The sequence below is a fragment of the Canis lupus genome, chromosome 23 (assembly GCF_011100685.1).
Source record: "Canis lupus familiaris isolate Mischka breed German Shepherd chromosome 23, alternate assembly UU_Cfam_GSD_1.0, whole genome shotgun sequence".
Classification (NCBI taxonomy): Eukaryota; Metazoa; Chordata; class Mammalia; order Carnivora; family Canidae; genus Canis; species Canis lupus.
The window spans coordinates 37,067,537-37,081,717 of NC_049244.1; the positions used below are offsets into that span (position 1 = coordinate 37,067,537).

Here is a 14,181-nt window from a genome sequence, read left to right on the forward strand (position 1 = left end):
AGACAGCCCCTGCAAAAATGGATGTCGGGCCTAGAGTATGCAGAAAACCGCCTCTAGTGCTCTGCCTCCCTCCGTGTGCGGAGAAGCCACCTCAGACGACATCTTACTGCGAACGAGCAGGCCATTTCACTCCCCGTGCACCTGGATTAGAAGTCAACTCGACCTCACGCCACCATGGGTTACAGTCATTTCCTAACCTCCTCCGGGTTAGAAGGAGATGGTGGAATCAGGTTGTTAAAGTTCAGGTGGGCCCAAGGGCACGCACTTGTGATTTGATTTTGAATGTTGCTGGGGAGAGATGAGGAGATACAGAGAGCAAGAAGGATTTTTATTTATTTATTTATTTATTTTTTTCTGAGGGAAGAAACTTTAGAGCAAAATTGCATCTGGTTGTTAACAGCGCTCATTCCTTCTGGGCTGCCAGCCTCACCTTGCAGGAAGGCAGGCAATTCAGGGAGGAAAGCAGGCTCCCCTAGAATGTGAGCTTACCTGGTTCTGGGAGTGGCCCTTTATCGGGGGAGGTCTGTGTGTCCTTCTGGTGACCTTCCTGGGCCTGGCGCCCACCACCCTGTGGGGACTCTGTCTGAGTTACCAGACGGCCAGGGCCACTCCTGCCTCCATGCCAGGAGCCTGAATCTTGAATTCCATGGAGGGAGAGCTCAGGAAAAGGGGGCAGAAGCAAATGCGTGGAACCCAGATGCACATCCAGTGCTAGAGTAGGCTTCCGAAGGAGGCAGCCCACCAGGCCCCACGCTCTCTCCAAACTGTGAGGGAAATGCAGGCTGGATTGCTTCCAAAACAGAGTCTGGGTTATAATTCCTGCTCCTATGGGGCAGTTTAGGTGCTGGACAAGCTTCCATGTGTTTTCAGTGGATGGTAGACAAGTTGCTTGCAGGCTTTCCCAACTAGGGAATGGCTATGACACTTTCAGCCTCAGCAGCCATGCATTTTTCATATTCCAAATCTTTATTGACTCTGGATGGAAACAGGGAGACCAATTAGGATGTTATTGCCATGGTCTAAGCAAGAGATAATGAGTTCTGAACCAGGGGAGTGGCAGTAGGGATGCATTTAAGACAGCTTTAGGAGGCAAAATCAGCAAGCTAATCAATGATTGATTAGCTGTCAGGAATGAGAAAGAAGAAATCTAAGATGACTCTAGTATAAGCATCTAACTGGCCAAGGGTGCCACCGATCAGGACTAGGAATCCAGGCACGAGCAGATTTAGGGACTGTGAGGACACGTGCCTGTAGGACACCCAGGTGCGAGTGTTCAATGCTGGCCTGACTCTGGATGCTTCGGAGGACCTGCCCCCACCCAGCTGATCCAATGTCCTAGCCTGTTTCTTCCCTCTTCTTGGCCGGGACACCTCCTCTGTCCCTGTGCCGGGCTGGTCCCTCTTTCCTAAATCTTAGCTCATGTTTTCTTCCCACTAGAATCCTCCCCCCCTTTGCTGTTCCAGGGCTTTCCCTTCTGTCAATATTCTCCCGGCCTTTGTACACTACGGAGGCTATCCTGGGGGTGTTTCCTGGATCCTTTGAGCTCCAGTATCTGTTTTGTGATACCATAGCTGTGCAGTGACCCAGGCAGGGGTGTCTCTGTGGAGGCGCATTCTGCATGCCTGGTCACTGTCCACCTGCTTCCTCCTCTTGCGACACTGGCTCCATTAGAAGCAAACAATAGCTGGTTCAAAGCCTATTGTCAGGAAGTACCTGACAGGTGCAGCAGCTTTTGAAACAGCCTGTCTGAGCCCGCACAGAGACACTTCCATTCTGCCTTGAAATAAAAACAATGCAGGGGTCCTGAACCTGTGTCCCCTTCAGCTTGTAGAACATAGTCTAGAATGGCCGGCCACTAGGCTTGCTTTGCATAAAGCCAGGCTTCTTGGGGAAGTTGGGCAAAGTGCTTATCATTTCCTCTGAATTCAGAGATTCAAGATGAAGGGGTCTGTCATCTGAGGCCCAGGCTTTCCAGAAGTGAAATGTCACAGAACTGCCTTGAGTATGACATGCCCCATGAAACCCTTAGGAAGACCTCTGGGCCAAATTAAATTTGACATTAACGACAGCCCCAGGAAAGGACCACTTCAATGGCCCTAAGTCACTACATATTACAGTAAATAGAAGAGCAGTTTGTGACGCGCATCCTTCCCCAGCTCAGAGGCCAGGGGCTGTTCCTCCTCGGGATCACAGGGCTCCTGGCCCTTGGCCCACACCTCCACAGACGCTGCCTGGGCCAGCTGTTCTCTATGTGGAGTCAAGAACTAGGAGAGCAGGCCCTGTCAAAGGAAAGGTCACAGAATGAGAGCATGCTATTAAGTCAAGTGTCAGAGCACTTCTGATCACCAGACGTGAAGCTGTTCTCAGGATTTTTGCACTTGTGAGCCTGGAGATTTTCATAGATGATTTGCTCATTCATTCATTCGTTCATTCATTTATGTATTTATTAATTCGACAAATATTTGTTGAGTGTCCAAATGCTGTAACCCCTGAGGTTATATAGAACCCGACACTTCAGTCTCTGGGAAGACATGTTAAAAAAAAAGTTAAGATCATGGTTTTTTACTACGCCATGAAACTTAACAGAGCTCATCCTCATTCCAAATCACAGTCAGAGGTATTTGTACCTCCAGAAACACCCAATTCCAGGAGCTATCATCGGTTTCCCCAAGCTGCCTCTGAAAGGCTGGAGCTTCCAGGCTTGAGTGTCAGTCCCCTAGCATAGCTGGTACCTCCGTTCTCAGAGAGTAGAAGTGGGCCTATTGCTTTAAGGAAAACTGGCACACAGCTATCAGGAATCAGATTAAATCATTAATTATCCATCAGCAAAGGGCTGCATAGGCAGGAAGCATCTCAGTGGATACGCCGATTTCTTTGGCTTCACCTGAGCAGCTGTCTTAGGGCATGCCCTCCCAGGTTGGGTAGAAGGTTTTTCCCTTCAGTGGCATTGCCCGAGCTGGTCAGCAACTGGGTATCCACGGCCCTGCTCCAGGAGCCTGACTGAGCACCCCTCCGCCAGAGCCCAGCCTGTTCCACCTGAAGACCCAAGTTCCCAATTGCAAGGCCGTGCCGGAACCCTTCCCGTCTAGGATTCCAAATGGTGGAATGAAGCTCAGATTATAGAGTCAACAGCATGTGAGCTCCTGAAAGGACATCAGAAAGTACTCCCTGTCCATGCTGAAGACATGCCAAAGAAGAAATGGGAATCATAGCCAATGATGTCAGTCACTTATGTGGATTAGCAGGATAGCAGGATACTGCAATCACAAATGACCGTAATGTCTCATTGGCTCAAAACAGCAAAAGTTCATTTATCATTCCCATTGCATGTCCTTCTTGGATGGGCCTGTGGCTCTTTTCCATGTGGCTTCCCCCTGGGATCTAGGCTAACAAACAGCTTTTATTTAGAGCACCGTGGATCTCATGGCACATGGAAAAGACACATGGAAAACCATGAATTGGCTCTTAAAGCTTCTGCCCCGGTATGATGTGTCACTTGCACTCACATTTTATTGGTCAGAGCAAGTCACATGTCTAAGTGCCATCAGTGGGTCAGAGATGCGTGTTGAGAGCAGAATGCATTCTACAGCCATGCAGTTCTAGTACAACGTTTGTCAAGGGGGCTTCGCTGTCCTCCCCTGCCAGTCTCTCCCGCTGACCTGTTCCACCCACCAAAGGTCTACTGTGTCCCTAAAGGTAGGACCAACTTCTGTTTGGTTCATTGCTGCCTTCTCACCACAGTGCCTGGCATAACCTAGACATTACATAAATATTTACTGAAATAATAGAGAGTTGATATTGCAATTGTGAGAATACTCCACAGAATGAGGCCTGTGTCTTTGGTTATAATAGTTTCCCCTAAGACCCTCCCACTTATTCTTGCCCTGTGGTGGACCATGAGGAGGCATGACCTGAGCTTCCATATCAATCATCGTTGCCACACCTTGAAGTGCTACAGACACTCTATCCTGACCAAAGCCAACCCAGAGCAGAATGCAAACCCTGCAGTTAAGAAGTTCAGTGTCAAAAAAAAAAAAAAAAAAAAAGAAAAGAAAAGAAAAAGAAGTTCAGTGTCACCAGGTTCCATTTATACATTCATACCACAATGTGTCCTGAAATCTGCCTCATCTACCCCCTCTTTCTCTACTTGCTGGCTCAGAGAGGCTTCCCCATGCTAGAGCTCAGGGACCTTGAATCATACCTCAACTCTGGTTCCAAACCCGCCCCCCCCCCACACACACACACACACTCAAGCTGCAACTGCTGTGCACCAGACCAGCATGGACTCTAAGCAGCTTGATTGGGTTGATTGGGTTCCCAGGGACCTTCACAGAGGATTCCCAAGGAGCTTCTTAAATACACCCTGTGTGCAGACAATGCTGTACCATCTTTGCAAGTGATGTGTCCTATTTACCCACAGCCTTCCATGAGATCCCTTGAGGAGAGGAGACAGAGAGAGAGAGAGAGGAACTTTGGGAGAAAGTAAATCTCTCTCAGTTTGTGTAAGTGCACTGAGAAATGAAATATAAGCTGTTAAGCTGGGGAAGTCTGTACCATCTGGCTACTTACAGCTTGTTGCTTTCTGGTAGGCAACATCTGTGGGTTAGGCAGGGTGGCCTGCTGCTCCCCACACCATGGAATCCAGGAAGTCTGCATCCGTGGCCTTACCAGGGCACATGCTGTCTTCAGTGTGCCTCTCTGCAGACAGCCATCTGTGTAGGGAGTTGGGATCCCAGGGGATTGTGCTGTGTGCTTGGCAAGATACCATACTGTGTGGTAGAATGAATATTAGCTGGGTCTCTAGGAGCTGGGCCTGCCTCTAGCCTAGCTGTGTGGCTATGTGACCTTGATCAAGACATTTCCCTTCTCTAGGCTTTGGTTCCCATTTGTAAAATGTGGAGGAGGTTACAAGGTCTCACTCCAGGTTCACTGAAGTGGTGCAGTGGGGGGCATGGGCTTTGGAACTGCAAAGCCCGGCAGATGGGCCCACTTACTAGCTAGTTGTGATCCTAGTCTCACTGAGCCTCAGGTTCTGACCTGTAGCCAGGAATCATGACAGTATTCACCATGTAGATGAGTAACTAAGAAAAAGCATTATAGTACTTAATTCAGGTCTGGTGCTCAGTGCCCCAAAACTGGTTCCTAGGAAAATAATAATGGTATTGGTGGCAAAGCTAGCGCTGGCAGTCATCAAGCACACAACTTTGCTCTGGCTCTGCTAGACTGCATTGGCTTCCCTGGCGTGAGCTGGCCATCAGGAGTCCTGAGCACTTAGCCTGCACCTCTCTGATTACCTGAAATTTCAGAGCCTGACACACAACTCCTGGTGTCAGAGCCAATTTACCTATGGGTCAAAGAAGCAATTGCATTATGCTGGGGGTTCCTAGAAAATGAATTTGCTGCAAAACACCACAATCTCCCACCCTTAAACCACTCCCAAATCTCTACCTGCTACCACCTAGATAGATTTCTTTCTTTCAGATACCTCTGGAGGGTGATAACCCTTAAAGCTTTGTTAGTCATTGAAATATTAGTGTGAATCAGCTTATCAGATAAATAAAATGGATATTAGACAAGGCTGCAGGGGTATGGGATGAGAACAAATAACTATTGGTGAGAGGTGTGGGGCACAGACAGGAGGCTTCATGGGCAAGCTCACCTGAGCATCGGATGGATGGCTACAAGTATCTTATGGAGGCACTGGGTGGGAGGAAGGACACTTAGAAATGTTAATTGAGTGCCTCCTATGTATCAGGCGTGACACCAACCCAAAACTCCTAGGACATACACATCTAAATAATGCAATCAACACCACCCCCATTCCCCATTTCCCTTTGATAAGCATATGCTGTAGGGTGATCATGAATTGACAGACCGGAATCTCCTGGCCTCCCAGATGCCACAGTTCCTGGAGGCCTCTCCCAGGGCAAGCCTTTCACAGCACTAAACAAGGCAACTAGCTCTAAGGATACTTATTTTTCACATAGCACAACTTTCTATTGCAAACCAATGGATGCTCAACTCTAGACTTGATCATCTGCTCCAAGGAGAAAGGGAAAACTGGCTGGTTGAGTATTTTCAAAGAAGTATATTGGTTTTCAATATGGCACCCTCCTGAAGGATTCTCAAGGGTAGATATTAACTGTAGATATTTGTGGTAGCTGACTTTGGAACCCAAATACTAGGCGAGGTAAGACTCTGATATACAGAATTCAGAAATCCAGGGACCTCTGACAAAGATCAGGTAATGCACACAGCCACTGTCTATTAAACCCATCACCATTTACGACTGGCTGGTCAGTGCCATCCTGGGAGAACCCTAGCTCCCTGCACCAGCCACACCTTAGCTCCCTGACTCTCATTTCCTAACAATATTGGGAAGCCCCTGTCTCTTATCCTCCCCTAAAGAGCCAAGTCCTGACTCCTGTGTGGGACATAAAGATGTGGAAAGCTCTGCTGGCAGTACTTGAGCTTCCGAGGGAAGTCAGAGGATGCCCAAGGGTCCTCTGAACTGAGGCATCCAGTCTTCTCTGTGGGGTTGCCCTCTTCTGCCCACCTTGGCTCTGTCCTCCACAAAGCTGTTGGTGTGACCCTTCCTAAGACATCAATCTACCTGTGACACTCCCACTACTTCAAGTTTAGCCCTCGTGCCTTAGCCTGGAATCATAGTGGTAGCAAAAATAATTATAATAATAAGGATAAAGTCACAGGTAACATGGAGTGAGTATTCTCCACATGGCCAGCATGCTGCTGCAGGCTCTAGCGAGGGCTCTTATTCAGTCCTTGCAGCCCACTGGAAAGGGAGACATCACAGCAGGAGCTGGAGAGGCAGAAAAGCTAAAGGACATGCAAGGCATCAAAATCAAGTGTGCAGACTTCTGAACCCATGTTCTTGACCACCATATCATTCAGCCTAAACATAATGGTTGTGTTAAAAAAAAAAAAAAAAAAAAAAAGCGTGGTGAGTACAAAGTGGCTCACACTCCTTCCCATGGCAACAGGACCAAGACCCCTGATCACACTGTGTCACAGCTGTCTGTCTACTTGTCGGCTCTGAGCTACCTCAGTTCAGGGACTGTACTGATTCACATCTACACCACCAGTGCCTAGCAGGGGTCTTGGCACATGGTTGGTACTCAATAAATGGCTCATAGGTTAATGGATGGATGAATGCATGAATGAATTCATTGATCCACACCAAATCTGGCCTTCTGTGCTCAGGAAACTTCCCTGCTAACAGCCCCCCTGTTCTCATTTCCCTAAATTCCCACAGTACTTTCTCCTTGTTCATTGCACCTTGTTGTGTCACATGCAACATTTTTGTCTGTCGGTTACTGATGCCTTCACCTCTGCAAGACCCTTCAGGGGCAGGGATGGCATTTGGCCCTTCTTTTCCGGAGTCACCTCCTGGAAGGTTGGCTGAGATTGCTGAGTAAATACATTGAGCAGTTCATCCTGACCCAGGAGCAGAAAACAGAAGGTGAGGACACCCACCCTGTAAGGAATAAATAACCCTTTGTTCTTTCTGGCCCCCCTACCCTGCAGGAGCCTCCTCTGGCATCATCGACCTCTTGCCGTCCCCCAGTGCTGCCACCAACTGGACAGCAGGACTGCTCGTGGACAGCAGCGAGATGATCTTCAAGTTTGATGGCAGACAAGGTGCCAAGATCCCCGATGGGATTGTGCCCAAGAACCTGACAGACCAGTTCACCATCACCATGTGGATGAAACATGGCCCCAGCCCTGGTGTGAGAGCCGAGAAGGAAACTATCCTCTGCAACTCAGACAAGACTGGTGAGTCTGCCCGTTACATCCCAGCTGGTTAGGCACAGACACAGCCACAGACAATGTGGATGAAAAGCAAGAGCATGATGGCATCCTGGGAAAATACTCTTGTCTCTGGTCTTCTGGCTGCTGAGTTTTTCTGGGCTTGGGGTAGAGCGGGACCAGGGAAGAGGCACAGACACAAAGAATGCAAAATCTTGGACTAGTTGCTTTCAAACCGGGTTCTTTAGAACCCCAGCCTCCCCAGAGGCAACTTAGAGCTGTGACCCATGCGGTGGGAGTTGGGGGGCAGGGGGACTTCATTCTTACTTCAAAGCACTTCTACCTTCACGATGCTGTATGTAGTAAGATGTCCAAAAGTTTATTTTCAATGAAAGGGTCATGGTAATTTTCAAAATCACTGTCAAACATAATACCGGTAGCTAACTTCTATTACGTGTTTTCCCCATGCTGAGCCTGCGCAAGGCAGTTCACAGCTTGGGGGTTCAAAGCACTCCACCACTTCCTGGCTGTGTGATACTGGGCAAGTTGTTTAACCTCTCTGTGCCTCGCTTTCCCCCTCTATAAAATGGACATATAATCTACCTCATAGGGCTTTTATCAGGATTAGATGACTTAATGCGCGTGTAGAGCTTTAGAACCGTGCCTGACACAGGGCAGGTGCCATCTGCGTTAGATATTACTATTCTAGACTGTTTCTCAGATCTCTACAATTTTAGGAAAGCATGATTGTACTTCTCATTTTAAGGATAAAGAAACATCCCTGAGAGGTTAATAACTTGTCCCAAGTTATATAGCCAGTAAGGATCAGAACTGAAACGCAAGCTCAGATCCGGCTAACTCCAATCCTGCGCACTTGTCACCACACCCACCATACACATGTGCCTGTGCACACACACACACAAGCACACACATACACACAAATATTTAGATATACAAATTTTACAATTCTATCTTAAATTATAATTCTGCAATTCCCTATTTCAAGCGCTACTTTTCTTAGAAATACCCAAAATAAATAATATCCCCAGCAGATACTGCAGTGAGAAGGTAGGATAGAGTGGCTCACAGCTCAGCCTCTGCGGCTGGACACCCAAAGTTCATTGCTCAGCCTTTTCACTCTCAGGTGTGATCTTTGAGGAGTAGCTAATGTCTCTGAGCCTCAGTTCCCCCATATGTAAAATGGGGGAAATAAACATGAAATAATGCGTGAAATCACTCAGCATCAGATATAAAATCAGTGCTCAGTTTATTTACTTGATGGTGTTACTATCATATTACTTCTGGTTTTATTCCACATTATGCTACTCCTAGGACTCCACATTTTCAATTGCAATCACTCCTTACAATCTATGTTAGCACATTTTTTCAGATGTAGAAACTGAGAGAGTTGCCCAGCTTTCCCTAGTACATAAAGTAAGTCTGTCCGAACGGTTATGACAAGGATCAGTTTTTCTGGGACCTTCATTCAGGAAGGACCCTGCAGATATGCATGAGATCACACAGAGGTTTGGGACTGGGTTCAGAGCTCAGCGATCGTCCAGGTCACAATCTCAGGAATCACCCCGCAGCCCGGTCCTTGCAGCGCCTGGCAAGGTGCTCCCATCATAATCCAGGGCCCTGCATCAATGAGAAAATGGCTTAGGGCTGAACATACCAAGGCAAAGCAGCATGGGCTGGGGTTCAAGGCCAGATACATAGAGTCCTTTCTGCAATGTATCACATACCCCTGGGAGGCAGATCACACAGATGTGAATGTTCTTGCTTACAGAAGAGGAAGTTAAAATATGAAAGGTGGAGTGGCTGGCCTGGGGAACACAGCCAATTACCCAGAGAAACAAGATTGGATCGGGTCCTGGGCCCAGGATCCAGACCCATGCTCTGATGACCAGTGGTTCTCAACCATGCTACACAGCAGAAAATCTCTGGCACGCTTGTAAAAAAGCAAAGATGCCAGGGCCCCACCCCAGTGCAGGAAGTCGGAGTTTTTAGGGAACTTTTTGTGCAGCTCTGGCTTAACCCACCACCTTAAATGATGATGCTTCATTGTCACCCAAGCAGTCTACCCCACAGGCATGTCAGCACCTGGAGGCAGCTTACCTGGCGCTTTTCCACTGTGGTCATGGCACAGAGCCATACCTTGTAAGCAGCTCAGCCCCAGCACAAAGAAGATGGGGAAGGTTCCTCTAACTTCTTTGACTAAAAAAAAAGAAATCTGTAACACCTTCTTGCCCTAAATTTAAAAAATATCAGGAATAAACTAAGGCTTTATTAGGCTTTTATATATCAGAAACATCTTTTCAAGACATGTTTATATCAGACAACCTGAAAAACACAGAGTATAAAGGAGAATACACCAATCCCCTAAAGCCCTAATACCTAAAGATATTTTCTGATTACATTTGGCATATTTCATTACCAAATAAAATCTCATTTTTATTTCTATGCATATGTAGAATGTCCTTAACAATTCTCACTATTTTTATAATGCATGTGATACCATTATGTTCCCTGTTTCTTTTATGTAACATTATATCCAGATCATTTCTCTTCGTGATAAAATATTCTTTAAAGATATGGATTACATAACAATCCAAGATTGTGTCATGGGGCTTTATTATTTCATTTATCTGGCTTCTTTTTGTTAAACATTTAACTACTCCAAAGAACACAAGGGTCATGAAAAGAAATGAAGCGGATTTCTGAGTGTACCCTGTCCCTAGCCCACTAAATAAACCAGTGACCCCACTGTGGGTGGTGACTCTAGGAATCCAGATTAACAAAGGGAGAGGGAGGGAGAATTTTCCTAAGCTAGAAGATGCTCCAGAACTCCATTCATTCTCTCATTCCACTTCCTCACTCACAATCTCTCCTGACTCCAAATAAAAAGAAGGGGGAAAAAGTCCTTCTTTCTATATTTTCCTGACAATAGATAATAGATAATGGAAATCAGTTGGGCAGTTGTGAGGGGAACAAGAAATATTTGATAAAATCCCTATAATGAAGACTTGGGCATTTTATCAGGCCCAAGGCTGAGTGGCCACCCAGACATTGGCCCAGGCCAACCCTGCCACACTGGCAACTGCTTTGCACATACTTCCTCACTGTATCAATTAAGATGCTTTCAGTTATAAGAAACAGGAAATATAGATCAAGCTGATATCAGATGATCCACGAAATCAAAATAATAAAGAGAAGTTAAGAGTTTTTGTAACTGAAAATGTCCAGAGCTATGACAGCTTCAGGCAAAATATGATCAAGGGCTTGGCTCTTTTCTCTGCAATTTCTCAGATCTGCCCCCATATATGTATCGATTTCATGTTATTAGCAAATATGGTTGCAGCAGCTCCATGCATCCTGGTTATATACTACAACTTCTAGAGAGAGAACATCTCTTCTATTTTCTTTCTGATAAAAGAGAGTTCTTTTTTGGACTCACTCAGGAAAGCTCCTGAATCTCTGGCTTGAACTGAATCGCTTTCCTGAGAGAAGGCCTGTGGCCAAGAGAATAGCCTGCATTGCGTGACTTGGGCCTGGGCCCTGAACCAATCGCCATGGCATGGAGGCCAACCAGAGCCCAGGGATTGGTATTGATTCCTCACACTCACACCTCAAGGTTTATACAGGATGCACAAAAATCAATCTCCCTGTCCTATTCCCATGATGCATTAGGATAATCTGGCATCCCTGTCATGGGATGTTTCCATAGGTATGGAAACTGAGGCTCTAAGAGACTAAAGAATTCTCCCAGAATCATGGAGAGCTACAACTCCACCCAAAGCCTGTCTGACTGCTAGGGCCCATGTTCTTTCTACAAGGGCACATCACCTGCTCATCCATCCGTCATTTATGGAGCATGCGCCTTGTAGTAGATTTCGTGTATGCTACTATGTAGTATAGATGTGAGTTCTCTGAGTATTGGTCAAAGAACAGCTCCTCCCTGGCAGTAGCTGTTATCTTGTGGCTGCAGGACTTCATGCCTGGGACCCACGATGTGAGATTTCCTAAGCAGAAAAGGAAGTATTGGTATCGGAGGCGGGAAACATCCCATCCATTGTGTATGGGGAGAGGTATTTATTCATTGCCTTTGAAGGACACAGAACTATGACTAATGCTGAAAAATCAACCTGCCCCCTCCTCCTAGCAACTACAAATGGAGCCACTTCCTCTAACTGCACACAATAAGGTCGAGAAGGAGACCTGCTCTGTGGTCACCATTGTCAAGCCTGATGAAATGAAACAAAAGGCCAGCACCCTAGGAGGAACCAGCTGTGTTAAAGGAGCCGGGGGTAGCTGACGTGATTGTCAGAGAGCCCCCTTAACCCTCCCAGAAGTATTTGTACAAACAAAACAAAACAAAACTCATTAACGCTACATAATTTTTATCCTGGGCCTGATGCGGTGTCTGAGTATAAGTCAGGCTGGTATTTAAAGTCCAAATGGCTTCTCTGCAGAAGTTTTGCTGTGGGTTTTCTTGAATCTTCCTCTTCCATTTCAGTGAGCTCCCCCATGCATGTTCTAGAACATTCATTACATCTGATAATAAAAGGGGAAACTGCCATGCCCATCCCTTTCCCCCTGGATGGTGTGCTCAGTGATGTCGGGGAAGACTCCCCTGGCAGAGACTGATGCAGGGATACTATAACCACTCCGCTCCTCTTTCTGCTTTTCAGAAATGAATCGGCATCACTACGCCCTGTACGTGCACAACTGCCGCCTCGTCTTCCTCTTGCGCAAGGACTTCGACCAGGCGGACACCTTCCGCCCCGCAGAGTTCCACTGGAAGCTGGACCAGGTATGGCACTCACCTCACCCCTCACCCCAGCCCACCCCTTTGCGGGGTGGTAGGTGTGCCCCAGTGATGACAGAGAGGAGGCACGTCAAGGTTCTGCTCGCTGCTGAGTTTGGGAAACATCAGCTCAGGGAGCCACACAGCATCTTAAAGTCAAGATAAAAACTGCCGCCCTAAAGACCAGCTGGGGGTGGGAAGGCCACACTTCCCAGCCGGGACCCCTGCCAGGTGGTGGACCTGCCAGTACATGAATCTTGTCCATTTGCTCCACGTTGAGCTCCCGGGAAGCTGGTTCTCTTGACCCCCAGGCCCAGTTTGTGATCTTTGTTAGCACATCTTTATAGCATAAGTGCCCGTGTCTCCTCTTTGATGCTTTGTCATCTCCTTTGGGTGATGGTGCAGCCTTGCCAGGCTGAAAACAAGCGGGGTGGGGGGAGCTGAGGACCTGTAAGTAAACAGTGTCACAGTGCACTGCGAGCGGTGCACATTCTTTTCTGAAGTGCAAAAGTCTATGACTCACACCAGAGCCTCCTGACTTGTGATCACAAAGGTCACTACTTGTGTCATATTTGTCAATGACAAATGAAGTGTCTGCTCTGGGCGAAAAGCTTTGAAGTGTCTGTTTCCAAGGGCTGTGCAGGGCCGCAATTATGAAGGTGGCCGTCACTTCTCTGGGTGGCTGTGCCACTGAGGAAATGTCTTTGCAGCAGGCCTAGAGTTGGCCTTCACTTAGACTTGAACTGTGGGGCGGGGGGCGGGTAGAGGGGAAGGCACATGTGAATTTTTAAAAATGGTTGTCAGCTATCCAGGGGGAGAAGGCCAGCAGACAGGCAAGGAGACTGAAGAACGAGTCTGCTTAATGAAGCTGGTGAGATGATGCTCATTCAAATTGCGGTCTTCCTGTCTGGTACCCCACCCATATTCTCAGTGCTTCTGGGGACCTCAGGCTTCTTTCCTCCCCCTAAAACTTATGGTGTGTGCTACCTGCATCACCTTGTGTAGAGCTGAATGTTCCAGAATCCTTTGCCTTCTCTCTCTTTCTTATGGGCATCTCCCCAGGCCCCAGTAGGGCTGGTTTCAGAGAGTGTTACTGGGAAGCGTTCCAGAAGGAACTCATTTACATTGAGATCCGAATGATAGCTGCCCCCTTTCATCCACACAGAAGCACAGACATATGCTCTTTCAAAGCTAGATTCATTAACCTCAGGGAATCTCTCAATGCTGGAACTTCAGGCAACGTGACAAGGTCAAGGATGCCAAGCTGATGGAAAGATGTTTGAGGAGGCCCAGTGGCAATTGCCTGATCTATTCCCAGTAAATCCCATCCTGCTGGATCCCGGGGTTTTGCAAATATGGCATCTGGATTGGTATATGTTCCTCTGAATTAGGAATTCTGGGTATTGCAGAAATGGTGAAAGCTTGACATTGCTTATTTGATTTCCCGGCAACCTCTCAGCTACCTTCTAACGTGCCATATGGCTTATATGGGATATATTTAAATACATAATACGAATTGAGATGAATTAAAATAAATTCCATATTGTGAGGGGTTTTAATAAGAACACTGCTGTACTGGCCAGGATAATTACAGATGCCCTGCAGCA

General features: G+C 47.1%; 1 protein-coding gene across 1 annotated transcript in view; it reads left to right on the plus strand.

Annotated features, from left to right (window-relative positions):
- Positions 1 to 14,181, plus strand: part of CLSTN2 (calsyntenin 2) — a 483,511-nt gene that overhangs the window by 376,749 nt on the left and 92,581 nt on the right. Inside the window, exons 7-8 of the mRNA XM_038571050.1 lie at positions 7,546 to 7,794; positions 12,459 to 12,580. Coding sequence (XP_038426978.1) covers positions 7,546 to 7,794; positions 12,459 to 12,580 — 371 coding nt within the window. The remainder of the gene's footprint in view (positions 1 to 7,545; positions 7,795 to 12,458; positions 12,581 to 14,181) is intronic.